The sequence below is a fragment of the Mya arenaria genome, chromosome 10 (assembly GCF_026914265.1).
Source record: "Mya arenaria isolate MELC-2E11 chromosome 10, ASM2691426v1".
Classification (NCBI taxonomy): Eukaryota; Metazoa; Mollusca; class Bivalvia; order Myida; family Myidae; genus Mya; species Mya arenaria.
Window position 1 is genome coordinate 20,790,483 of NC_069131.1, and position 27,776 is coordinate 20,818,258.

A 27,776-nucleotide genomic window follows, 5' to 3' on the forward strand; every position below is an offset into this window, starting at 1 on the left:
TGTCGTGGTGAGGTCTATAAACGAGGTCTGAACGATCAAAGACCAGCCACATTCAAAACAAGGTCAGAACGAACAAAGATCAGCCACAGTTTAATCACGGTTTGAACGATTAAAGACAAGCCACATTCTAAACAAATTTTGAACGATCAAAGACAAGCCACATTCTAAACGAGTTTTGAACGATCAAAGACCAGCCACATTCTAAACGAGTTTTGGACGATCAAAGACAAGCCACCTTCTAAACGAGTTTTGAACGATCAAAAAACAGCCACATTCTAAACGAGTTTTGAACGATCAGAGACAAGCCACATTCTAAACGAGTTTTGAACGATCAAAGACCATCCACATTCTAAACGAGTTTTGAACGATCAAAGACCAGCCACAATACAGAGGCCATTTTTCACTCAGTTGAAAATTGTTACGAAGATGCTTATTGAATGCCCCCTGTTCTGTTTGTTTTCCTATTTAAACTGGATGATGTAAGACTTTTATTCTGTCTTTTTAATGTATAGGTTTCAAAGAATGAAATCAAAGATGATAGATAGTCGTGATAATAAGCGCACAGTATTTTTTAGAGCCGTAATATATTTTTTGCAGAAACAAATAAGACCAACAGCAGAAATGTAACTGCACTAAGGTTTTCCGTCATTACGATTACAGTGTGTTTATACCACGTGATAAATTACGTCATATGCGTTACGTCGAAAGGCAACATTTTGTTTAAAATGAAGACTTATATCAAAGATAACTTTTCTTTTACTACACCATTTTAAATAAAACAAAGGGCAGTTTATGCCGCTTAAAGAGCTCCTCCTACGTCGATAGGCACTATTTTGCTTCGAATGGAGACTTAAAACAAAGATAACTTCACTATTTCTTCACCATCTTAAATGGAACATAGCGCAGTCTACGCCGCTTCCGGACACGCTTTCGGTTTATTACCAAAGTTTGATTGAGAGTGTAGTTTCTTAAAACACTTCGACACACCTTTTCACATTACGGCCGTTCGACGGAGCATTGTCAAAACATTATTTGGTAAAAAGGTTGTCGAAGTGTTTGATGAATCTAAACACCTTATCAAACTCCGGTAATGAAACGAAGGCGGGTCTCTTTAGGTGTCAGAGACTGCCCTTGGTTTCATTTCAAACGGTGTTGTAAAAGAAAAGTTATCTTTGTTTTAAGTCTTCATTTTAAGCAAGATGTTGCCTTCCAACGTAGCATATATGACGCCATTTATCACGTGGTATACACACACTGTATCAGCACTTTTAACGTGTGTGCAATTGTGTCTATGAAATCATATTCTGGTTCGTTATTTATCTTGAAAAAAATAAATTTGCATCTTTTGAAGTTGTTGTTATGATAAGTCATTTGTTTTTCAACTGGAAAATTTGCATGATCCTGAATTTAAAGAAATAAGGAAAATCAATATTTGGAAAATATCATTTTTGTAAAATGACAAACGATATGTAGACTATTGTTGTGTTAAATATAAAATGAAAATGATGTTAACAAATATATAATTGCTATTTTGAAAACTTCTCTATGCCTTGCCAAGTAACAGCGCGGACAAGCTTAAAGCCATGTAATTTCGAACAATGGCCCTTAAGTGTCACCTTAGGATTAGATCTACTAATATTGGTCTTACATGTGCCGACTTCTATTTGTGATCAGCTGTGCCAATTTATATTAAAACCGTCCAGTGCATGGCAAAGGTACACAACGTAGAGTTCACTTTATTTTCAGCTTAGAATCCAAGTGTTTAGATTGCACTGTTACAATAAATGGCCTATGGACTGAATGTATTACTGACTCGTTTGAAAGAACAACATGTGGACAGAAAGACAGATGCACGAACAACATACCGATCGCCATTGCGGTAACTAAGTCAATGTCGCTGGAAGCCGACTCCATTCTAAAGGAACAGAACATTGAGCATAAATATTTTAGGCTTTATGTAGAATGTATTGTTTGCGCATGATTTTCATTGTTTACTCTGACGATCTGACATCTAACATTTAATTATAAATTCTGGTTCACAAATGGTAACAACAAAGGCCTCGCTCATTGCATTTGATGAAGCACTTATTGATGCTTTCATCAATTGAATAACATGAATAAGAAAAAAATACAGAGCAGTTAATTCATACATGAATGTTAGTTATTGTATGCAAATTCATTTCTGAAAGACACATGTTATATCAATGTCTAGAAGTGTGCATTTGATTTCAAATACATGAAAAGAGAAACAAGTTTATGGGTATACAGTAGAAGTCAGGATGTGACAATAATACAATGTACCTTTGAATTGATCAATGTATTGTAGGTGTTTATATGTTGTGTAATAATTACATTGTTTTAACGTAGTGTTTAAAGATCGCACCATTGTTAACCTTGCGTGAAGTTGCGAACAAGACGTTGAATCTTTTCCATATGATATATTTGTTTATATATGCTTTAAAGTAGATAATAAAGGTGATATCTACATGGTAAACGCCGTAAAGCGATTGTTGCAAATATATTAACATGTATGAAATTTGAAGATTGTACAAACAGAGTGCGACGGAGCATATGCTCAATTATTTTGTTCTCAAACCATGGGGCATAGATCAAGATTTATTAAAGCCTGCATTATTGTCTCGGACACATACCAGGCTTCATATGAATACCAAACGACGACAACAATAACACCAACTCAATCGCAATACCCTGGCTTCTTTCTTAGAATAACATACAGGCGGACTACGCTAAGGCAATCGCAATACCCTGACTTCTTACATAGACCAACATACAGGCGGGCTACGCCAAAACAATCGCAATACCCTGACTTCTAACTGAGAACGATATACAGACGGACTACGCCAAGATAATCGCAACACCCTGACTTCTAACATAGAATAACACACTGGCGGGCTACGCCAAAACAATCGCAATACCCTGACCTCTAACTTAGAACAACATACAGGCGGACTACGCCAAGGCAATTGCAATACCCTGACTTTTAACATAGAACAACATGCAGGCCTGACTACACGAACTCAATCGCAATACCCTGACTTTTAACTTAGAACAACATATAGGTGGACTACGCAAAGACAATTGCAATACCCTGACTTAGAACGATATACATACGGTTTACTCCAAGGTTATCGCTATACCCTGACTTCTTACTTACAACAACATACAGGTGGACTACGCAGAGGCGATCGCAATACCCTGACTTCTTACATAGAAAAACACACAGGCGGGCTACGCCAAGGCAATCGCAATACACTGACTTTTTACTTACAACAACATACAGGCGGATTACACCAACGCACTCGCAATACCATGACTTTTAACTTAGATCAACATACATGTGGACTACGCCAAGGCAATCGCAATACCCTGACTTCAAACTAAGAACAACAAGCAGGCGGACTACGCCAAGGCAATCGCAATACCCTGACTTCTAACTTAGAACAACATACTGGCTGGCTACGCCAAGGCAATCGCAATACCCTGACTTCTAACTTAGAGCAACATACAGGCGGACTACGCCAAGGCAATCGCAATACCCTGACTTCTAACTTAGAACAACATACAGGCGGACTACGCCAAGGCAATCGCAATACCCTGGCTTCAAACTAAGAACAACAAGCGGGCGGACTACGTTAAGGCACTTGCGATACACTGACTTCAAACTTAGAACAACACACTGGCTGGCTACGCCAAGGCAATCGCAATACCCTGACTTCTAACTTAGAGCAACATACAGGCGGACTACTCCGAGGTCATCGCAATGCCCTGACTTCTAACTTAGAACGATAAACAGACGGACTACGCAAAGGCAATCGCAATACAGTGACTTCTAAATTAGAACAACATAAAGGCGGACTAAGCCAAGGCAATTGCAATACCCTGACTTTTAATTTAGAACAACATACAGGCCTAACTACACGAACTCAATCGCAATACCCTGACTTTTAACTTAGAACAACATATAGGTGGACTACGCAAAGACAATTGCAATACCCTGACTTAGAACGATATACATACGGTTTACTCCAAGGTTATCGCTATACCCTGACTTCTTACTTACAACAACATACAGGTGGACTACGCAGAGGCGATCGCAATACCCTGACTTCTTACATAGAAAAACACACAGGCGGGCTACGCCAAGGCAATCGCAATACACTGACTTTTTACTTACAACAACATACAGGCGGATTACACCAACGCACTCGCAATACCATGACTTTTAACTTAGATCAACATACATGTGGACTACGCCAAGGCAATCGCAATACCCTGACTTCAAACTAAGAACAACAAGCAGGCGGACTACGCCAAGGCACTTGCGATACACTGACTTCTAACTTAGAACAACACACTGGCTGGCTACGCCAAGGCAATCGCAATACCCTGACTTCTAACTTAGAGCAACATACAGGCGGACTACGCCAAGGCAATCGCAATACCCTGACTTCTAACTTAGAACAACATACAGGCGGACTACGCCAAGGCAATCGCAATACCCTGGCTTCAAACTAAGAACAACAAGCGGGCGGACTACGTTAAGGCACTTGCGATACACTGACTTCAAACTTAGAACAACACACTGGCTGGCTACGCCAAGGCAATCGCAATACCCTGACTTCTAACTTAGAGCAACATACAGGCGGACTACTCCGAGGTCATCGCAATGCCCTGACTTCTAACTTAGAACGATAAACAGACGGACTACGCAAAGGCAATCGCAATACAGTGACTTCTAAATTAGAACAACATAAAGGCGGACTAAGCCAAGGCAATTGCAATACCCTGACTTTTAATTTAGAACAACATACAGGCCTAACTACACGAACTCAATCGCAATACCCTGACTTTTAACTTAGAACAACATACAGGCGGACTCACAAAGGCAATTGCAATACCCTGACTTCTAACTTAGAACGATATACATACGGTTTACTCCAAGGTTATCGCAACACCCTGACATTTAACTTAGAACAACATACAGGTGGACTACAAAAACTCAATCGCAATACCCTGACTTCTAACTTAGAACAACATACAGGCGAACTACGCCAAGCCAATCGCAATACCCTGACATATTATTTTGAACAACATACAGGCGGACTACGCAAGGGCAATTGCAATACCCTGACTTCTAACTTAGAACGATATGCATGCGGTTTACTCCAAGGCAATCGCAATACCATGACTTTTAACTTACAACAACATACAGGCGGATTACACCAACTCAATCGCAATACCCTGACTTTTAACTTAGAACAACATACAGGTGGACTACACAAACCCAATCGCAATACAATGACTTCTAACTAAGAACAACATGCAGGCGGACTTCGCAAGGCAATTGCAATACCCTGACTTCTAACTTAGAACGATAAACAGACGGACTACGCAAAGACAATTGCAATACCCTGACTTCTAATGTAGAACAAATACAGGCGGACTACGCCAAGGCAATCGTAATACCCTTACTTTTAACTTAGAACAACATACAGGCCTGACTACACGAAATTAATCGCAATTCCCTGACTTCGAACAGAATACAAGCAGCCTCCACCAAAGCAATACCCTGACTTCTCCCTTAGAACATTAAACAAGCAGCCTACACCAAGACCATCGCAATACCATGACTTCATTCTTAGAACAACAAACAAATGGCCTTCGTCAAGACCATCGTAATACCCTAACCTCTTTCTTAGAACGACAGACAAGCGGCATACACGAATGCCATCGTAATACCCTGACTTCTTTCTTAGAACAACAAACAAATGGCCTACATCAAGACCATCGTAATACCCTGACTCCTTTCTTAGAACAACAAAAAAATGGCCTACATGAAGGATATCGCAATGTCTAGACCACTTCCTTATAACAGCGTACAGACGGACTACACCAAAGCAATTGCGAAACTCTGACTTCGTAATACCCTGACTTCTTTTTTAGAATAACAAAGAAGCGGACTACACCAAGGCTATCGCCAGTCCATGACTTCTTCCTTAGAACAAAAACAAGATGTGTTCAGATGTTAGACAGTTACAGTTTTATGTAATCATTCAGCGATTTATTGTGGTAAAAGTAACAGCAGCAGCCAACACTCATTGTAAAAGCGTTTTTCTAAAAACTATATCAATGTGCCAACATATTGCCAACAAGGAAAATGAAATGTTTATATATTTCGTGATCACGGAAGTAGACAGACCAGATACAGCAGACCCGGTTTGATAAGAGTGTTTTGGATCAAGCTCCATAGATTTTATTTATCGCCGCAGAATGATGTGCGATTTCTACTATAAACAATACTAAATAAAAACAAGTTTATCAAAGAAAGACTGGCTTACAGTCTAACCTTATTCATATTCACCCAACCACTTCAGTTTTACATGCATTTTTCTTCAAATCCATTTTTGGACTAGGGCACAAGTGCCCTAGTTCATAGCGATACACTGAAACACGACCACACTTCACTTACGGCATGTATCACTACGCTACGCAGTGGATGTCCGTTAGCAAACTTGAATAATGAAAGTAGTATCAGGACTGATATCAATGCATGCATGAAATGAAAATAGTTCTCCTAGCCATGCAATACTATTGCATGTTCGTCTATAAAGCATGAGAAAAGTATGGGAACAGTATTCATATCGAGTGAGTTAATGGCCAATATTCACTATAAGTTCAGATCGGGTCATATTATTTTCTAACACCGTTGATCAGTCTAAGAATAAAACTGAAACTGAAACTGGCGGCAGCCATATTGTTGTTGGAGTATATATATATATATACGGAAACAACAACATAAACATGACAACAAGAAAAGCAGAATGCATGACAGTTTTTAGTTATATTCATAAAAATAAAATTATTCGATGAACGATGCAATATAACAACGGTTTTTTAAGTCTGCATAGTCGAGAATTGGAATGACAAATGTCATAATTCTACTTCAAGATTACGCTAAAGCGTGATTTTGATACAAGTTCAAGTGAAATTATTTAGCAGTTAGGCTACCCATGAAAGGTTTTCAATTGCCATACTGATTCATTTACCACTTATCGTAGTAACATAGAATAGATGACACTAAGGATAACATGCAATACAATTTCGTAGCATCCCTGTCAACAGGCCAAATAAAGGTTGCATCATTGCTAACGGAATGAAATAAGAAATATATTCAAAATATGCACATAATTATTCATAAGGTTTCTTTTTCAATGAAACCAAATGTATAAAGATGTGCACTAACATCTGTATAAATCATTAAAATGATGGCAGTGTATTAGCACCTTGTTAAAAGTCTTCCTAAACAATGTCAGTGTATTAAAAGTACATATTTTATTCATACATTGTACACGGACATTGGAAAAACCGTAGGTCCGATGGTCCTTAATGTTTACTTTGGAATCGGTCTGATTAAAATTGTAAGAGTTTCGGTCCGACTGACTGACATTTTTCATGTTCAGATGTAATATTATTGGATTGCTACTATCGGCGTTTTGTCGTCTCATTTCGTTGACTTGTTCAACAGTATTCTTCATACCGGTTTTATTCCTGACCAGTGAATGGAAGGTATTATAGTTCCGTTATTTAAGAAAAATGATCCCCTTGATGTTGATAAATATAGAGGTTTAAAACTTGCAAGCTGTTTTTTTTCTAAAATTTTATAGGAAAATGAAATCAATGCATTACAGAGTGGGCCGAAAATCAGGATATCATTAGAGATGCCAAATTTGGTTTTATGGGAGGTCCCTCAACTGTCGATTCTATTTGTCTTAAATGCTGTCATAAATATTTCCTTAAATGAAAATAAACGCTAAGCCTGTTTATTTATAGATTTTAAGAAGTACATATATAAATGGTCTATATTTCAGATCATATAATCTAGGTGTACGTGGCAAAATATTAAAAATCATACGTGATATATATTCCAATTAAAAGGAACGTGTAAGAAACTGTAGCACATTGTCATAGGCTTAAAGCAATGGGACGTCTTTTCCCCGATATTATTTTCAATATTTGTAAAAGATTTGGAGTTGTTTCAAATTGATAGTGTTTGTTTGGGTATTACCTTAGAAGAAATATATTGTTTACTTTTTCAGATTACATGTTAATAATGGGGCATTCCCCTGAAGACTTGCAAAATAGTTAAAATTTTGAGTGAATCATATTGTTAAAATTAGGGATAAAAAGTTAACCCTGATAAAGTAAGAATGTCGTGTTAAGAAAGCGCGGTCCTTTAAAAAATGCTGAAAAGTGGTCATACAATGGCTATAACTTAGAAGCTGTTGACAACTTCAATTACCTTGAAACTGTGTTAACCTATACTGGAAGTTTTATGCTGAACTTATCAACACTAGCGGAGAATGGCTTTAATACTCTTTGTGTCATTCTTTCATATTTAAAAAAGCAAACCTCTGAAATCAAGTACTTCATGTCAATTAGTTGACGCATGTGTATCATCAGTTGTTTTGTTGTTTTTTAAATGGTTGTGAAATTTGTGGTTCGAAAAAAAAGAGATAGAAAGGAATTCATTTTTATCAAACAATATTACTCGTAAAACAGTCCCCATTGATAATGTCAATATATGGCGAACTTGGTAGATACCCATTGTACATACCAAGGTATACAAGAATTATAACAGTTTGGTGTAAAACACTCAATAAAGATAACAGCATAGTCAACATATTGTATAATGGTCTTGTAGGACACTGTATGAAAGGAAAGTCTAATTGGGCTAGTAATGAACAATTATTGCTGGACTCAGCTGGCTGCCCATAATCAATGCTATTGTACCTAAGTAATAGTGGTGATATTAAAGATGAGTTTCACTTCGGGTGTGTTTATTACGTATATGATGATTTGCGAAGAACATATTTTAAACGAAAATACTTTGTTATGCCTAGTATGATGAAATACATTGATCTTATGCAAAATACGAACTATTCTATTCAACTTAATTCATACAAAAATATACATCAATTAGAAACTTGTTGAGATTGCCACTCCCAATGTCACGGTACTATTTAATGTCGATTGCCGGCAAGTAGGCTACTGCCTCACTGGTTTCAATTGTTAACGTATTATTTCTATATTACCCATTAGAGGATGACCTTCCCCATCTGAAGAGGTATTGAGTTATCGGGGTGGTTACAGAAGACAATAAAAGAATGGCCAAGCCTGTTTATTTATTGATCTTTCCCGTGAATACAAATTAAGACGGAGAAAATGATTCTTGACTTTTTTAACGACTATTTCCTTACAATAGTTGGTCGCATTTTGTATGCAGTCGTTACCAAGATTAATCAAAGTATGATCCTTTGGTCAAAGTCGCTCTGTCCCAGAGGTGTCAGGTTTTCTATATATTACAAAGTAATAGCTTTGAAATTCTTTTTCTCTGAAACTTCAAATCCCAGACCTTTGATATTTGGTTTACTATCTTATGAACTTGCCCTTCACCAAGAGTGTTCGAATTTTGTACCTGGGTTGAGTCTTGGTCTGCCCCAGTGTACAAAAGTTTAACCCTCGGCGGGTTCCTGAATTTACATTTCCTACTCTAACAGTTTGACCGTAATCGTATCTCTATATTAACAGTGTTTGCTTCAATGTAACCTAATTGTTTTCCTGAGTTTACCTTGGTTATTGCAACAGTTTAACACTACTCGTATTCATGAGTTAGCTTTGGATGCTCTAAAACATAACCCTTAGCCTATTTCTGAATTTAACTTTATCCACCAGTTTTACCATCAGCGTCCTTCTAATATACCGTGTTTGTTCAACGAGTTTAATCCTCAGCTTATTACTAAGTTAAGATTGGTTTGGTTCAAAGTCTAACAATAAGAGTATAGGCTATTTACATATATGTTGATACTAATATTATTGATTTCGATTTCAAATGTTTGTATTTTTTTGGTTGCATTTTTTTAGGTCCGTAAGGCATGTTTCTCTGTGCCATTCATCCGTGATGTTTTCAACCTTAATGTTCACCTCAATAAACTGTTTGCCATTTGCGATGTCAACAAATTACGCATGAATTATAGGTTTACAAAGGAGATGGAATTAAGTTCCGATGTTTACACGTTCGCCATTGCGTATAAAGGTGAAAAAAAATGATATGGATGCAAAACGGTTGATCTAAGCAGGTATTTTGTTTCCGAGATTTTCACTCTCACTGTATCGAAAATTAAATCTGTGCTGTGTTTTAATTTAAATAATTAAATATATTGCCATTGTATCATAACATGTAAAGCCTAGACACAGGTAACATGAATAATTTCATCATTATAAACTCATAAATGATTTATGGTAGGAATTCTCCTCAATAATCCATATTTAAGTGAACAAGCACGAAAGCAATGTTACCATTTAGCATTGGCGTGCCAGGCGTGATAGTTCAACATGTTTGTGACAAAGTTTGTGGCATTATTTTTAGTCCTTGTAATTAAAAATGAATTGAATGCAATAAAGAGTTCCATGAATCAACTTCAAGCAAAGATATATACAGGGAAAAAGGTTGCAACATCGACTTCAAGTATTGTGGTGGTGTCACTGTTACAATGTCAATACATGTGCTTCTTGGCTAGATCGAAGGGCACATGTAACATATGCGAATTTGACAAAGTGTCCAATACATGTGTCTTCAGTTCCGACACCGAACATGACATCATCCGTACACCTGACGACACAAAGGTAGTGCTTATACCGGATGAAGGTAAGTAAGTGTATGCTGAAGGTTAGGACATATATTTCCTTGCCACTTGTTTACACACGTACAAGCTCACACACACACACACACACACACACACACACACACACACACACACACACACACACACGCGCAACACACACGCAACACACACACACACGCACACACACACACACACACACGCAAACACACACACACACACACACACACACACACACACACACACACTAGTAATGCAACATTTTATTGAAGGTACTCCTTGGTATTTTAATGCTAGTTGACATTTGAAAAATAATGGTAGGTGCATTTTCCCGAACATTTATATGGCAAGTGGTGGTTAAACTGTTGTGGTTTAAGATATGAATAACAAGTCAATCTAATTGTCACTCGGTTAAACAAACGCTTCACTCAACTGTGTTAACGCCTTCAAATAAATTCGAATAAAATGTCATCGCAAGGCTGTAGAATGATTTTGGAGCTTCAATTCCAATCAGTCTTCGATGATCATTTCAAATTGTGCACATTTAATATTTAAATAAATGAATTAGCATGTTGCTTTGTTTTTAGGAACAAACGACTGCTACGGTCTTCACAAACAGGACCAGGGACTACCCAGTGGTGTGTATGAATTCTCGTTATCGAGATTTCATGTGAAGGTCCCGGTGTTTTGTGACATGACGACTGCCGGAGGTGGATGGACGGTAATATCAATGTCAATAACCTTTATCAAGATATAATTGTTGGTTATGCATATGTTTTATCATTTGCATTAATATCACATTGTGATTAGACACAAAAACATTATTTCATGTTTAAGGGGTTTTTTTGTTTTGCAACGGATGTTTTAGTCGTAGGAATATCATAATCAAAAACATGATATATACAAAAACAACCAACGGATACATGTTGTAACTTACAATTTATGTTTTAGGCCTCCTTTGAAAAATGGGCATAGATTTGCAAATGTCCGTCTTTCTGGAGGGTCGGTATGACGTGTTCACGCAATAACTAAAAAACGTTCTGAAATAGAAACAACATCTTCAGTTTTATGTTGTCCTCCATCAGCAAATTGTCCATATTGTCATTGGGTCAGTATGTTAAGTTCAAAGTCAGTGTATTAGAAACCTGCATAATGATTCGAAAACAGTTTGGCATACCATAGGAATATGAGACTGCATAAGTAAGATAAACTTGTCCAGAAGATGACCCTTTTTGCCTTTCGGGTCAGCAGGTCAAAGGTCACAATTTCATCCAAAAATGTTGTAAAATCTCTCAGCACAATAGTGACAGAAATGTTGGACCTAGGACCGTGTTACTACACAAGGGTAGTTTACTTGACCAGTAGATTACTCCTTCAATGTCTTGGGTCACTAGGTCAAGAGTCAATGTCATGGTGAACAGTGTTTTAAAATCATTATCAGCATATAACTTGGAAAACTGAACTTGTACCTTATATGTCCCAAGGTCATCGTTGCTGCAAATGTTTTTTTTAAACACATTAATGTCATCCAGTGTAATTATCTGGAACAAACCGGCTCCCAGGGGGGAATAAATAATAATACACAAACATCTCTTCTTTAGGTAATCCAACACAGATATGATGGTTCAGTGGACTTTTACAGAACCATTTCTGAGTATACCGATGGATTTGGCAACGTCGGGATGGAGTTTTGGTTAGGTATGTTTTTTGGTACTTACAGGAAAAAGGTAAGAATCAACACACAGGGGTTTGACTTCTGGCAGAACTTGATTAACATATTTGCGTAAAGGTATAAGGTAGTCTATTATTTCAAGTTTTGCTTTCATTGAAACACAAAAATCTGTAGACATTATGAATTAATATATGTTGTGCCTAGATGAGCCAATATGTGTTATTCAATAAATCGGCTAGACCTGCTTGATTGGATTGTATGAAACATTATGACAAAAACATTTATTGATATTGTCAAAAGGAATTTCCTATCGAAGACAACAATGTCAACATGTCTCTAATGCAATAGGCCTTTGTAAATTGTGTTTAGCGAAAAAACAAAACAAAAAGCAAAGTACCTTTGCAAAATAGTGTACCCTAAAAGATAGCAAAAGTAGCGTGATAGGCAATGTACAGTGCAACTCACATTTTCCTATTTGATAAGGTCAGAGTTAGTCAATTCAGTCTAGTCCCTAGGTGTATTTGGGCGTAATTTGCTTGGTCCTCAGCGTTTCTTGGCACACTTATCGAGGAATGTATGCTCTTTTTTGCGCCGGTATGTAGTGCAATAATGGCAATATTATAAATTACGGGGTTAGTAGGTGACCTGATATGGGAGATATACTTGGCAAAGCCAACCATATCGATGGGAGCGAATATGGTATCCTGCGCCCCGTATATGCCATATCGGGTCACCTACTAACCCCATAACATATATATCACGTAAACAATCTGTTTACATGTTTATATGTTTCATTCATTCACCGGAATATTCATCGCAATCTGAAAATAGACGCCATTTTGGTACGATATAAATTTGGTGACCCAATATGAAAACATATGAGCTCAGCGCGTGACTAGTCCTGGACCAATGGCGTTGCGTCATTAATGTTAAAGGCGTGATATAGATTGATACAATCATGTAAGTCAATATGTTCGAAATAAAGTTGAAATCATTGAATTTATAAAATAATATAATATATGATTAAATATTATGCAATATATTTTTACAACAAATAGATCGCTATTAACGTTTAAAGATAGAAAATAGACAGGAAATATCTCATTTCTGACTTTAAAATTATTAGTCAACATAAATATTCATGCAAAAAGCTACAGAAACAAGCTCAGTAGCAAAAAAATTTAAACATAAAATAATAAATTATTTTTGTGATATTGGGGCCAGGTTTAGTGGCAGCGGGCAAACGCCAAAGACATAGAACACAAAATCACAAACAAGAAACATAGAAGAACAGTATAAAACTCCACACATAGCACAGTGAATACATACTATATATATAATATTTTTTTTTTTAAAATAGGTATAAAGCCGAAAATAAAATAGATGCACAGTATTCATTTTGATAGACCCCTGCAAAACAGGATTTTTAACAATTTGTTAAGTAAAAAAAATATTGTCAGACATGTAACCCTTCCATTGGTTTTAAAATAAATACGTTAAGGTTGTCTAAGAAATATATTGGAATAACGTTATAAACTATATACTACTTTGTCATCGCCTTTATAAACAAACATATTAAATTAAAAAAACACACTTAAATCAATAAATGAAATTGTCTGGATTGCTTTTTTAATTTCGAACCTTGAAATTACCTTCACCGAATGACCTTAAAGAGTAGTTTGTTAGACTTCTGTGCATCTCTATAAATTTAGGTCATATACATTTAAATAATTATTTGTTTTGCATTTAATAGTCGCAATAAATGCAGCAAGACTATTCATGGTGTGAAAAAATGGCGGCCATCTTGGCTGTTGTCTTGGTTACCAAGGTAACCACCATGATGCAAACTGTGTATTCTAGCTAAAAATAAACTGCGGACAGCCCCTCTACAACAATATGCCAAGAAATGCACTTGGACATCAAAATCACACAAATACCTCTAGGAACAATATTAATTGACCTACACCAATTCTCTCGGAGTCATAGTAAAATAAAAGGTAATTCCTGAATAAAACTCTTCAAAATTAGAGATTCTTATACTCTATACTTTAACTAAGACCGAGTTTAAATCTAACATAGTATTGAACTTTTCCCGTCAACCAACTCGTTGATGGATGCTCATGCTTTTGCAGGCCTAAGTTACATCAAAGAAATAGCTGACAAAGGAAACACCACAATTAGAATGGAGATATCGGCAGCCGATGGAAATTCATCGTATGAGGAGTGGCCGGAGTTCCGTCTCGGTGACGCTCCTACATACACCCTCCATGTCGGTGGCCTTGGCACAGGAACAGCCGGTATGGTCCAATATTGATTTAAATGTCGTTACGTATTTCCACTGCTTTAATAATACGGGTACAATAATGGCAGTTCGATATCATGGTTTTGTTATATATATATATATATATATATATATATATATTTTTTATATATATATATATATATATATATATATATATATATATATATATATATATATATATATATATATATATGAAGGTTGCATACTTAATATTTTCTTTAATCAGTCTTAAATAGCCTGTTATTATAAAAAAAATTAAATTAAAAACGGTAAGTCATAAAACACGCAATTGAAGTAAAAATGTAAGCATGTTAAGGTTATTAGTCTGAGATATACTTCTGTTGAAGGGGATTATGCGCGATACTTCGCACGACATAACAATGGCTCGGACTTCACTGCCAAGGGAAGCTTCTGCGGGGATGACATGCACGGAGGATGGTGGTATAACGACTGTACGGAAATCAACCTGAACGGCGAGTACGTCACGCCGGGCACGAGGTCCGGATATGCCGGCGGGTGGGGCGGAATGGTCTACCCCAGTTTCAGATACTGGTCGTCACTGAAAACGTCGACAATAATGATCAGAAGAAATGATTAAGTGAAATAGTAATCACAATTACATTTAGAAGTGTGGTGAATAAAACGTCTAATGGTACTGTGCATACTATAACTGTTCGAATTAAACAAACCTTTCCTTTATTTTTCCAAATATTGTCTTTAAGTCTAAGTAAATAAATATCTACAAGTCTGTTATGCATGTTTAGCTTTATATGTGTTCTGTAATATATTGTATTTATTATCTTTGTCATGTTTGGAATACAGTTGCTTCAATTAGAGATATTATGTCAAAATTATACCCATACAAGTTAACCTGTCTTTTTTCAAAAAGGAGTCAATGACGATATATGAGAGAGTACGGCGGTGTGTATCCTTATTTATACTTGCCCATTCGGCGTCGTCATTGTTAGTCATTTTAAGATTTTGGAGCAAAGTGCACAGACAGAATATATCCGTGGTCATAAATACCCTGGGTTTTTTAACGCTCAGCAGGGTATAGCACTGTAACACGGGACTCCACTAGACCATGGATACGCCACTGAGAGAATAATTAATTATAAAAAGTTTTAATGATATAGTGGGGGAAAACAATTAATGTCAAATCAGAATTTTAGTTTAGTTTATACCGATCACTTACGTTCGATTTTAAAGTTATGAATTCATGAAACCGCAACTGTATACCGATCACTTGCGCTCGATTTTTAAGACAGGGCTGAAACAAATCATTTTTAATTCGGTTTACTGCACCCACTTTGAGAGGCCAAGAGGACAGTATTCCCTTATTGTGGGCTCAAACTCCTTTTAGATGAGATTATGTTACTATACCAATAGACCACTTTTGATCACTGTTCTTGTTTAATAACGAGATCATAAATAACCCAAGATACAAACGAACACGAAACTGTTATTACAAATGACAACCGTGGCTGTCGGACTTTTCAACCCCATGATCATTAAACCCTTAACAAAAAGCGACTTTATTTTCAATTATAAAAGACTCTTCACCTCCTGCGTGGTTTGACTTTACAATACTTGTATTGAAGACTTTTCAATCCTTAATTTAAATATTATAATAGCCATTATGAAGACATTTCAACCCCTATTTCACTTTTTGTTAGTCAAAAATGTTATGAGTTTTAAGTATGTATTTATCTATTTATTCAATGTCAATGGTTTTTACTTATTCATATATGATCCCCTCTGTGTATCCTAAGTAAATTGTATATTTTTATGCACTTTTCTTATTCATTATCTTTATTGAACTGTGTTTTACTATTTATAATTTTACTATATTCTTCATTTGAAAATAAATTACTAAGTAAATTGTTCTTTTTGTTTTAATTATTATTTTTTTCAAATGTGGAAAATCAAAGATTTGAAAGGTCTTCATTTATTAGATGATGAAATGTCTTCGTTTTAGAGGGGGGTTAAAAAGTCTTAGGCTTTTTAGGGGTTAAATAACAAAGAGATTGGACGGACTTTGATTTCTCTAATGACTAAGGGAATGAACCGTCCTTCATTTCCCTAATAACAATGGGAATGAACAGTCCTTGATTTCCCAAATGACAAAGGGGGCGAACAGTCTTTGATTTCCCAAATAACATAGGGGTGAACAGTCCTTGATTTCCCTAACGACAAAGGGAGCGAACAGTCCTTGATTTCCCTAATGACAAAGGGTTGAACAGTCCTTGATTTCCCAAACGACAAAGGGATTGAACCGTCCTTGATTTCCCTAATGACAAAGGGAATGAACAGTTTTTGATTTCCCAAATGACAAAGGGGGTGAACAGTCCTTGATTTCCCAAATGACAAAGGGGGTGAACAGTCCTTGATTTCCCAAATGACAAAAGGAATGAACAGTCCTTGATTTCCCAATTGACAAAGGTGTTGAACATTCCTTGATTTCCAAATGACAAAGGAGTTGAACAGTCCTTAATTTCCCAAATGACAAATGAGTTGAACTGTCCTTGATTTTCCATACGACAAAGGGGTTAAAAAGTCCTTGATTTCCCAAACGACAGAGGGATTGTACAGTCCTTGATTTCCCAAATGACAAAGGGGTTGAACAGTGCTTGATTTCCCAAACGACAAAGGGGTTGAACAGTCCTTGATTTCCAAAATGACAAAGGGGTTGAACAGTCCTTGAATTCCCAAACGACAGAGGAGTTGTACAGTCCAACGACAACGGGGTTGAACAGTCCTTGATTTCCCAAACAACAAATGGATTGAACAGTCCTTGATTTCCAAAATGACAAAGGGGTTGAACAGTCCTTGATTTCCCAAACAACAAATGGATTGAACAGTCCTTGATTTCCCAAATGACAAAGGGGTTCAACAGTCCTTGGTTTCCCAAACGACAAGGGGTTGTACAGTCCTTCATTTCCCAAACGACAAAGGGGTTGAACAGTCCTTGATTTCCAAAATGACAAAGGGGTTGAACAGTCCTTGATTTCCCAAACGACAAAGGGGTTGAACAGTCCTTGATATCCCAAAAGACAAAGGGGTTGTACAGTCCTTGATTTCCAAAATGACAAAGGGGTTGAACAGTCCTTGATTTCCCAAACGACAAAGGGATTGAACAGCCCTTGATTTCCCAAACGACAAAGGGGTTGAACAGTCCTTGATTTCCCAAACGACAAAGGGGTTGAACAGTCCTTGATTTCCCTAACGACAAAGGGGTTGTACAGTCCTTGATTTCCAAAATGACAAAGGGGTTGTACAGTCCTTGATTTCCAAAATGACAAAGGGGTTGAACAGTCCTTGATTTCCCAAACGACAAAGGGGTTGAACAGTCCTTGATTTCCCAAAAGACAAAGGGGTTGTACAGTCCTTGATTTCCAAAATGACAAAGGGGTTGAACAGTCCTTGATTTCCCAAACGACAAAGGGATTGAACAGTCCTTGATTTCCCAAACGACAAAGGGGTTGAACAGTCCTTGATTTCCCAAACGACAAAGGGGTTGAACAGTCCTTGATTTCCCAAACGACAAAGGGGTTGTACAGTCCTTGATTTCCAAAATAACAAAGGGGTTGAACAGTCATTGATTTCCCAAACGACAAAGGGATTGAACAGTCCTTGGTTTCCCAAACGACAAAGGGGTTGAACAGTCCTTGATTTCCCAAACGACAAAGGGATTGAACAGTCCTTGATTTCCCAAACGACAAAGGGATTGAACAGTCCTTGATTTCCCAAACGACAAAGGGATTGAACAGTCCTTGGTTTCCCAAACGACAAAGGGATTGAACAGTCCTTGATTTCCCAAACGACAAAGGGGTTGAACAGTCCTTGATTTCCCAAACAACAAATGGATTGAACAGTCCTTGATTTCCCAAATGACAAAGGGGTTCAACAGTCCTTGGTTTCCCAAACGACAAGGGGTTGTACAGTCCTTCATTTCCCAAACGACAAAGGGGTTGAACAGTCCTTGATTTCCGAAATGACAAAGGGGTTGAACAGTCCTTGATTTCCCAAACGACAAAGGGGTTGAACAGTCCTTGATATCCCAAAAGACAAAGGGGTTGTACAGTCCTTGATTTCCCAAACGACAAAGGGGTTGAACAGTCCTTGATTTCCCAAACGACAAAGGGATTGAACAGTCCTTGATTTCCCAAACGACAAAGGGGTTGAACAGTCCTTGATTTCCCAAACGACAAAGGGGTTGAACAGTCCTTGATTTCCCTAACGACAAAGGCGTTGTACAGTCCTTGATTTCCAAAATGACAAAGGGGTTGTACAGTCCTTGATTTCCAAAATGACAAAGGGGTTGAACAGTCCTTGATTTCCCAAACGACAAAGGGGTCGAACAGTCCTTGATTTCCCAAAAGACAAAGGGGTTGTACAGTCCTTGATTTCCAAAATGACAAAGGGGTTGAACAGTCCTTGATTTCCCAAACGACAAAGGGATTGAACAGTCCTTGATTTCCCAAACGACAAAGGGGTTGAACAGTCCTTGATTTCCCAAACGACAAAGGGGTTGAACAGTCCTTGATTTCCCAAACGACAAAGGGGTTGTACAGTCCTTGATTTCCAAAATAACAAAGGGGTTGAACAGTCATTGATTTCCCAAACGACAAAGGGATTGAACAGTCCTTGGTTTCCCAAACGACAAAGGGGTTGAACAGTCCTTGATTTCCCAAACGACAAAGGGATTGAACAGTCCTTGATTTCCCAAACGACAAAGGGATTGAACAGTCCTTGATTTCCCAAACGACAAAGGGATTGAACAGTCCTTGGTTTCCCAAACGACAAAGGGATTGAACAGTCCTTGATTTCCCAAACGACAAAGGGGTTGAACAGTCATTGATTTCCCAAACGACAAAGGGATTGAACAGTCCTTGATTTCCCAAACGACAAAGGGGTTGTACAGTCCTTGATTTCCAAAATGACAAAGGGGTTGAACAGTCCTTGATTTCCCAAACGACAAAGGGATTGAACAGTCCTTGATATCCCAAATGACAAAGGGGTTGAACAGTCCTTGATATCCCAAACGACAAAGGGGTTGAACAGTCCTTGATTTCCCAAACGACAAAGGGGTTGAACAGTCCTTGATATCCCAAATGACAAAGGGGTTGAACAGTCCTTGATTTCCCAAACGACAAAGGGATTGAACAGTCCTTGGTTTCCCAAACGACAAAGGGGTTGTACAGTCCTTGATTTCCCAAACGACAAAGGGGTTGAACAGTCCTTGATATCCCAAATGACAAAGGGGTTGAACAGTCCTTGATTTCCCAAACGACAAAGGGATTGAACAGTCCTTGGTTTCCCAAACGACAAAGGGGTTGTACAGTCCTTGATTTCCCAAACGACAAAGGGGTTGTACAGTCCTTGATTTCCCAAACGACGAAGGGGTTGAACAGTCTTTGAATTTTCAAATAACAAAGGGGTTGAAATAATTGTGGGTTAAAGGTCCTGCTCCAACAAAGGTACACGATTAAATCATGCCTTGGACCGGTAAATATAAACAGAGGTGGGCGGATTTCGTGTACCTACACTTCTGTTCGTATGAATTTATAAAAGCAAAAATACGCGCCAATTTTAAAGGAATATGTCGCTATGCAATGCGTAATTTAATTAACCAAACATGTTATTATTCCTCTTTCAAATATCATTTATAGCAAGACAAGAGGCTATTCAATACGGTCTGTACTATAATTCACTATGTCAGAACTATAAGATCACAATTTCTCGAAAAATAATGAGTCCCTTTTATTTCAAACACAGGTTAAGCAAATGTTTTGATATCTTTTAAATAATAATCATTATAGAACACTTTTTAATTGTTTTAAATACTTTTTCGAGAAATTGGGACCAACTGTGGCCCGTGTCAGGCATCTTAGTTGCAAACCCTACACTGCTGAAGAAACCCGCTATCACGGGCATTCGGAACACCTCGGCCATTTGCTTTCGAAAACAGCCTCTGATGAATGCCGGTATATCAGTAAAAGTAGTTCGTTAAGTTTTAAATAATAATATTAATTAATTGTAGTGTTTTAACGTGTTTTGTGTATTACTTAGTTTAAATTAATTGCCATTGAAGAGAATTATTGCACAAATAATTATAATTTCCAAGAGTAAGGTCATTAAGTTTAACTGTTGAACTGAAATTACTACGCGATCTATTTCAAGCGTAGTTTATAATTAATGTTAATATTTTTGATATTGTAAACCGTTCATATACATCCGAGCTTGTTTTCGATGGAAAATGGCCGAGGTGTTCTGAATGAATCATAGGCTGAATCAATAGGATATATGTTTTAACGATAATTTTATTGAAAGTAGTTTAACTGTTTCATTGAAATTACCACGCGATCTACTTGTAGCGCAGTATATAATTAATGTAAAGATTTCTGACATTGTAAATCGTCCATATACATTCAAGGTTGTTTTTCGACGGGGAAATGACCGAGGTGTTCCGAATAAATCATGGACTGAATGAACACGTTAACTGTTCTAAGGATAATTTTATTATAAGGCGGATTACGCCAAACACGGGGTTATGCCTCGAAATTTACAGCCTTACAATCTTTATTGCTCCATATAAAAGCAGACAAGTCAGAAAAACTGTTATACAGTTATCCAATGCACCAAGACTGAAAGATTGAAAGGTAGTATATCACCGCGGATGAGGTGGATGTGGATGGGTTATGGTTGGGTCCTGTGGGTACGGGAGGAGTGTCCCCTCCCGTTGAGATTCCTCTTGTACACTCACTTTCCATCACTAACAAGCAATAAGAAACATAAGTGTTTGACTTTATTTTACTAAGTTACATTCTGTGATAAGAATAGCATATAAACAAAAATAGACATATTTATTTATAAGGTATAAATTATTTATTAAGTAAGATAATAGATAGGTGACCCTATCTCAAGCTTGCCTAGTTTCCCGGGTAGTTAACTGTGACCCTATCTCAAGCTTGCCTAGTTTCACGGGTAGTTAACTGGGACCCTATCTCAAGCTTGCCTAGTTTCACGGGTAGTTAACTGTGACCCTATCTCAGGTTGGCCTAGTTTCACGGCTAGTTAACTGTGACCCTATCTCAAGCTTGCCTAGTTTCACGGGTAGTTAACTGGGACCCTATCTCAAGCTTGCCTAGTTTCCCGGGTAGTTAACTGTGACCCTATCTCAAGCTTGCCTAGTTTCCCGGGTAGTTAACTGTGACCCTATCTCAGGATTGCCTAGTTTCACGGGTAGTTAACTGTGACCCTATCTCAAGTTTGCCTAGTTTCACGGGTAGTTAACTGGGACCCTATCTCAAGCTTGCCTAGTTTCCCGGGTAGTTAACTGTGACCCTATCTCAAGCTTGCCTAGTTTCACGGGTAGTTAACTGTGACCCTATCTCAGGATTGCCTAGTTTCACGGGTAGTTAACTGTGACCCTATCTCAGGTTGGCCTAGTTTCACGGCTAGTTAACTGTGACCCTATCTCAGGTTTGCCTAGTTTCACGGGTAGTTAACTGTGACCCTATCTCAGGTTTGCCTAGTTTCACGGGTAGTTAACTGTGACCCTATCTCAGGTTTGCCTTGTTTCACGGGTAGTTAACTGTGACCCTATCTCAGGCTTGCTTAGTTTCAGGGGTAGTTAACTGTGACCCTATCTCAGGTTTGCCTAGTTTCCCGGGTAGTTAACTGTGACCCTATCTCAAGTTCGCCTAGTTTCACGGGTAGTTAACTGTGACCCTATCTCAGGCTGGCCTAGTTTTACGTGTAGTTAACTGTGACCCTATCTCAGGTTCGCCTAGTTTCATGGGTAGTTAACTGTGACCCTATCTCAGGTTCGCCTAGTTTCATGGGTAGTTAACTGTGACCCTATCTCAGGTTTGCCTAGTTTCACGGGTAGTTAACTGTGACCCTATCTCAGGTTTGCCTTGTTTCACGTGTAGTTAACTGTGACCCTATCTCAGGTTTGCCTAGTTCCATGGGTAGTTAACTGTGACCCTATCTCAGGTTTGCCTAGTTTCACGGGTAGTTAACTGTGACCCTATCTCAGGTTTGCCTTGTTTCACGGGTAGTTAACTGTGACCCTATCTCAGGTTCGCCTAGATTCACGTGTAGTTAACTGTGACCCTATCTCAGGTTTGCCTAGTTCCATGGGTAGTTAACTGTGACCCTATCTCAGGTTTGCCTTGTTTCACGTGTAGTTAACTGTGACCCTATCTCAGGTTTGCCTAGTTTCACGGGTAGTTAACTGTGACCCTATCTCAGGTTTGCCTAGTTTCACGGGTAGTTAACTGTGACCCTATCTCAGGTTCGCCTAGTTTCGCGGGTAGTTAACTGTGACCCTATCTCAGGTTCGCCTAGTTTCGCGGGTAGTTAACTGTGACCCTATCTCAGGTTTGCCTAGTTTCATGTGTAGTTAACTGTGACCCTATCTCAGGCTCGCCTAGTTTCAGGGGTAGTAATCTGTGACCCTATCTCAGGTTTGCCTAGTTTCAGGGGTAGTTATCTGTGACCCTAGTTAACTGTGACCCTATCTCAGGTTTGCCTAGTTTCACGGGTAGTTAACTGTGACCCTATCTCAAGTTTGCCTAGTTTCACGGGTAGTTAACTGTGACCCTATCTCAGGTTTGCCTAGTTTCACGGGTAGTTAACTGTGACCCTATCTCAAGCTTGCCTAGTTTCACGGGTAGTTAACTGTGACCCTATCTCAGGCTTGCCTAGTTTCACGGGTAGTTAACTGTGACCCTATCTCAAGTTTGCCTAGTTTCACGGGTAGTTAACTGTGACCCTATCTCAAGCTTGCCTAGTTTCACGGGTAGTTAACTGTGACCCTATCTCAGGCTTGCCTAGTTTCACGGGTAGTTAACTGTGACCCTATCTCAAGTTTGCCTAGTTTCACGGGTAGTTAACTGTGACCCTATCTCAGGTTTGCCTAGTTTCACGGGTAGTTAACTGTGACCCTATCTCAGGTTTGCCTAGTTTCACGGGTAGTTAACTGTGACCCTATCTCAGGATTGCCTAGTTTCATGGGTAGTAAACAGTGACCCTAACTCAAGTTCGCCTATTTTTCGGGGTAGTTAATTGTGACCCTATCTCAAGTTCGCCTTGTTTCATGGGTAGTAAACCATGCCCTATCACAGGCTTGCCTAGTTTCATGGGAAATATACTATGACCCTATCTCAAGTTCGCCTAGTTTCACGGGTGGTAAACGTTGACCCTATCTCAAGTTCGCCTAGTTTCACGGGTGGTAAACGTTGACCCTATCTCAAGTTCGCCTTGTTTCATGGGTAGTAAACCATGCCCTATCACAGGCTTGCCTAGTTTCATGGGAAATATACTATGACCCTATCTCAAGTTCGCCTAGTTTCACGGGTGGTAAACGTTGACCCTATCTCAAGTTCGCCTTGTTTCATGGGTAGTAAACCATGCCCTATCACAGGCTTGCCTAGTTTCATGGGAAATATACTATGACCCTATCTCAAGTTCGCCTAGTTTCACGGGTGGTAAACGTTGACCCTATCTCAAGTTCGCCTAGTTTCACGGGTGGTAAACGTTGACCCTATCTCAAGTTCGCCTTGTTTCATGGGTAGTAAACCATGGCCCTATCACAGGCTTGCCTAGTTTCATGGGAAGTACACGGTGACCCTGTCTAACGTTCGCCTAGTTTCATGGGTAGTAAACCATGAACCTTTTTCAAGTTCGCCTAGTTTCATGGGAAGTAAACTGTGACACTATCTCAGGTTCGCCTAGGTGCATGGGTAGTTAACCGTGACCCGTTTCTCAGGTTCGCCTAGGTGCATGGGTAGTTAACCGTGACCCGTTTCTCAGGTTTGCATAGTTTCATGGGTAGTTAACCGTGACCCGTTTCTCAGGTTAGCCTAGGTGCATGGGTAGTTAACCGTGACCCGTTTCTCAGGTTAGCCTAGGTGCATGGGTAGTTAACCGTGACCCGTTTCTCAGGTTTGCATAGTTTCATGGGTAGTTAACCGTGACCCGTTTCTCAGGTTAGCCTAGGTGCATGGGTAGTTAACCGTGACCCGTTTCTCAGGTTCGCCTAGGTGCATGGGTAGTTAACCGTGACCCGTTTCTCAGGTTCGCCTAGGTGCATGGGTAGTTAACCGTGACCCGGTTCTCGAGTTATCCTAAGTGTATGGGTAGTTAACCGTGACCCGTTCCTCAGGTTCGCCTAGGTGCATGGGTAGTTAACCGTGACCCGTTTCTCAGGTTCGCCTAGTTTCATGGGTAGTTAACCGTGACCCGTTTCTCAAGTTCACCTAGGTGCATGGGTAGTTAACCGTGACCCGTTTCTCAAGTTCGCCTAGGTGCATGGGTAGTTAACCGTGACCCGTTTCTCAGGTTCGCCTAGTTTCATGGGTTGTTGACCGTGACCCGTTTCTAGGGTTCGCCTAGTTTCATGGGTAGTTAACCGTGACCCGTTTCTCAAGTACGCCTAGGTGCATGGGTAGTTAACCGTGACCCGTTTCTCAAGTTCGCCTAGGTGCATGGGTAGTTAACCGTGACCCGTTTCTCAGATTTGCATAGTTTCATGGGTAGTTAACCGTGACCCGTTTCTCAGGTTAGCCTAGGTGCATGGGTAGTTAACCGTGGCCCGTTTCTCAGGTTCGCCTAGGTACATGGGTAGTTAACCGTGACCCGTTTCTCAGGTTCGCCTAGGTGCATGGGGAGTTAACCGTGACCCGTTTCTCAGGTTCGCCTAGTTTCATTGGTAGTTAACCGTAACCCGTTTCTCAGGTTAGCCTAGGTGCATGGGTAGTTAACCGTGACCTGTTTCTAAGGTTCGCCTAGGTGCATGGGTAGTTAACCGTGACCCGTTTCTCAAGTTCGCCTAGGTGCATGGGTAGTTAACCGTGACACTATCTCAGGTTCGCTTAGGTGCATGGGTAGTTAACCGTGACCCGTTTCTCAGGTTCGCCTACTTTCATGGGTAGTTAACCGTGACCCGTTTCTCAGGTTAGCCTAGGTGCATGGGTAGTTAACCGTGACCCGTTTCTCAGGTTCGCCTAGGTGCATGGGTAGTTAACCGTGACCCGTTTCTCAGGTTCGCCTAGTGGCATGGGTATTTTACTTTGACCCGTTTCTCAGGTTCGCTTAGTTTCATGGGTATTTAGTTTTTAACCGTGACCCTGTCTCACGTTCGCCTTGATACATGGGTAATAAACTGTGAAACTATCGATCTAAGTGTTCGAGCCCCACACCTGGCACAATCTTTCTTTCACGTTTACTTTACTGGTGTCAGAAGTAAAAGGCAGCATACTTTAGTGTGTTTGTTTTTGTTGTTGTTGTTGTTGTTGTTGTTGTTGTTGTTTTTGTTGTGTTTTTTTGTTGTTGTTGTTTTTTTGTTGTTTTTTTTTTGGGGGGGGGGGGGCGTGTGCGTGTGTTTTTGTGGAGGGGGAGGTCAAGTGTCGTGCTAGTGTTACGGTGGGCGTGTGATTCAGGATCCCATGTTAACTTTATACATATATGTTTTATTCATTCACAGAAACTGTACAGTGCATATTTTGAATGTTTGGGGTTATATGCACATTTTCTGAAATTGTATTACATTATATAAAATCACTATTGTTTGTTAGAAATATTTATCCGAGTTGCATTGCTGTTTAAACCTGGCTTCGCCATACTCCAGTGTTCATTTGAGACTTTTGATTTTCTGAGAAACCTGGTTTTGGTCTTGTCTGCTGTAGACCATTTACCATCCGATCCTAAACATGTGTTTTGCTATCAAGCAATTACAATAGTTTTCATTGTCTTGAAGGGACTCTCTATACTTTTGATAACGAACGTAAGCAGTATATAAAACTTTATTTTAGAGACATCCAAGCATATATAAATTTGAATAGTTGGTAAACACATCTAATAAAATGGAATCTGTGAATATGTGTAAAATGGTCTCTGCTATTCTTAAACAAATTCGTTAAAACATAAAAAAATCTTATTTATTGAAGACATTTTGCATATATCAATTCAAAGATGTGACTTTCGCATTGTACTTAACCCATTTTATATACGTAAATAATATCACTGTATATTTACACCTCAATTTCCATTCCTTAAATGAACTGCCTTTTGGCCATTGCGATTATAATCCGATGAATGCAACAACTTCGGATATGTTCGGGTCGTGAGTCATCGAAGAACTGCATGTAAATTGAAAATTATTTATCTTAATTGTTATTGTTTGTATTGTGTCGGCAGGAACGGAAACACTAAAATCAACATGTTAGAGAATGAAAATTTATGATATGATAAATGTTATTGTGACGTCATTTGATAAACTGTTTCCGGTTACGGTCGGGTCGTTCTATTTACAGAATGGGTGAGAATATTTACTGTATGAAAAATAAAACGAAGTATTTAAAAAAAAATGAATGAAATAATGAACTATTGGTGTAAACATACGTAATGATCTGCGTTAATGATGTCATTATCGGGGATATGAACGCAATTGGGCTGGTTGAAGTGATTTGGACTCCACGCGTACTTTAACCAGCCCAATTGCGTTCATACCCCGATAATGACATCACTCCCGCAATTCATACCTTAATTGAATCCAATGATCTATGTGCAATATTCATTCTTACTTTTGTAAAATGGGACTATCTGGTCTATCTGTGATAAACTTGAATGTATGTTATGTCTTTGAATACTCAATTTTGGCCTCTGAATTGTATTGTATTTCTCAATTACCTCATTGTTTCATGTGTTGCATGAATATAGGTGAATAAAAGTGTTGACTTGACTTGTATGGGGCAGTAGTTGATTAGCTTATTCAGTTTCATTCGGAACTCCTCGGCCTTTTTTCATCGAAAGCACTGAGGAGTTACGAATGATTCAGTTTCGACTGGAAAAGAACTGGGGTGGTGCGTATGAGTTTGATTGAACGAGAAATAGTATTATGTATATGTATTGATAGGTTGACAGCCCCTTCAACAATTCATTTTAATTATACTCAATGTTTTATTAATAAACTGAAATAGTGTTTTGACATTTAAAACGCCGATTAATTAATATCATAAACAATCGCAGAATTTGGTTGTATTCCTTTTGTGGTGATATACACCACAAATCGTCGCTAACATAAGATCTCTGT

The 27,776-nt window shown here is 38.7% G+C and overlaps 1 protein-coding gene across 1 annotated transcript; it reads left to right on the forward strand.

The window, feature by feature from the left end:
• Positions 1-10,405: 10,405 nt before the first annotated feature.
• LOC128205477 (microfibril-associated glycoprotein 4-like) lies at positions 10,406-16,611 on the forward strand. The gene is made up of 5 exons (XM_052907141.1): positions 10,406-10,726; positions 11,288-11,421; positions 12,302-12,398; positions 14,505-14,669; positions 15,022-16,611. The coding sequence occupies exons 1-5, from the start codon at positions 10,414-10,416 to the stop codon at positions 15,270-15,272; spliced, it is 960 nt and encodes a 319-aa protein (XP_052763101.1). The 5' UTR covers positions 10,406-10,413; the 3' UTR covers positions 15,273-16,611.
• Positions 16,612-27,776: the final 11,165 nt, after the last annotated feature.

Bases quoted from the DNA above. Each gene is read 5' to 3' on its own strand.
- LOC128205477 (XM_052907141.1), top strand. From the start codon at position 10,414: ATGTTTGTGACAAAGTTTGTGGCATTATTTTTAGTCCTTGTAATTAAA. The intron at 10,727-11,287 runs GTAAGTAAGTGT...CTTTGTTTTTAG, and splicing joins AGTGCTTATACCGGATGAAG to GAACAAACGACTGCTACGGT. The intron at 12,399-14,504 runs GTATGTTTTTTG...ATGCTTTTGCAG, and splicing joins CGGGATGGAGTTTTGGTTAG to GCCTAAGTTACATCAAAGAA.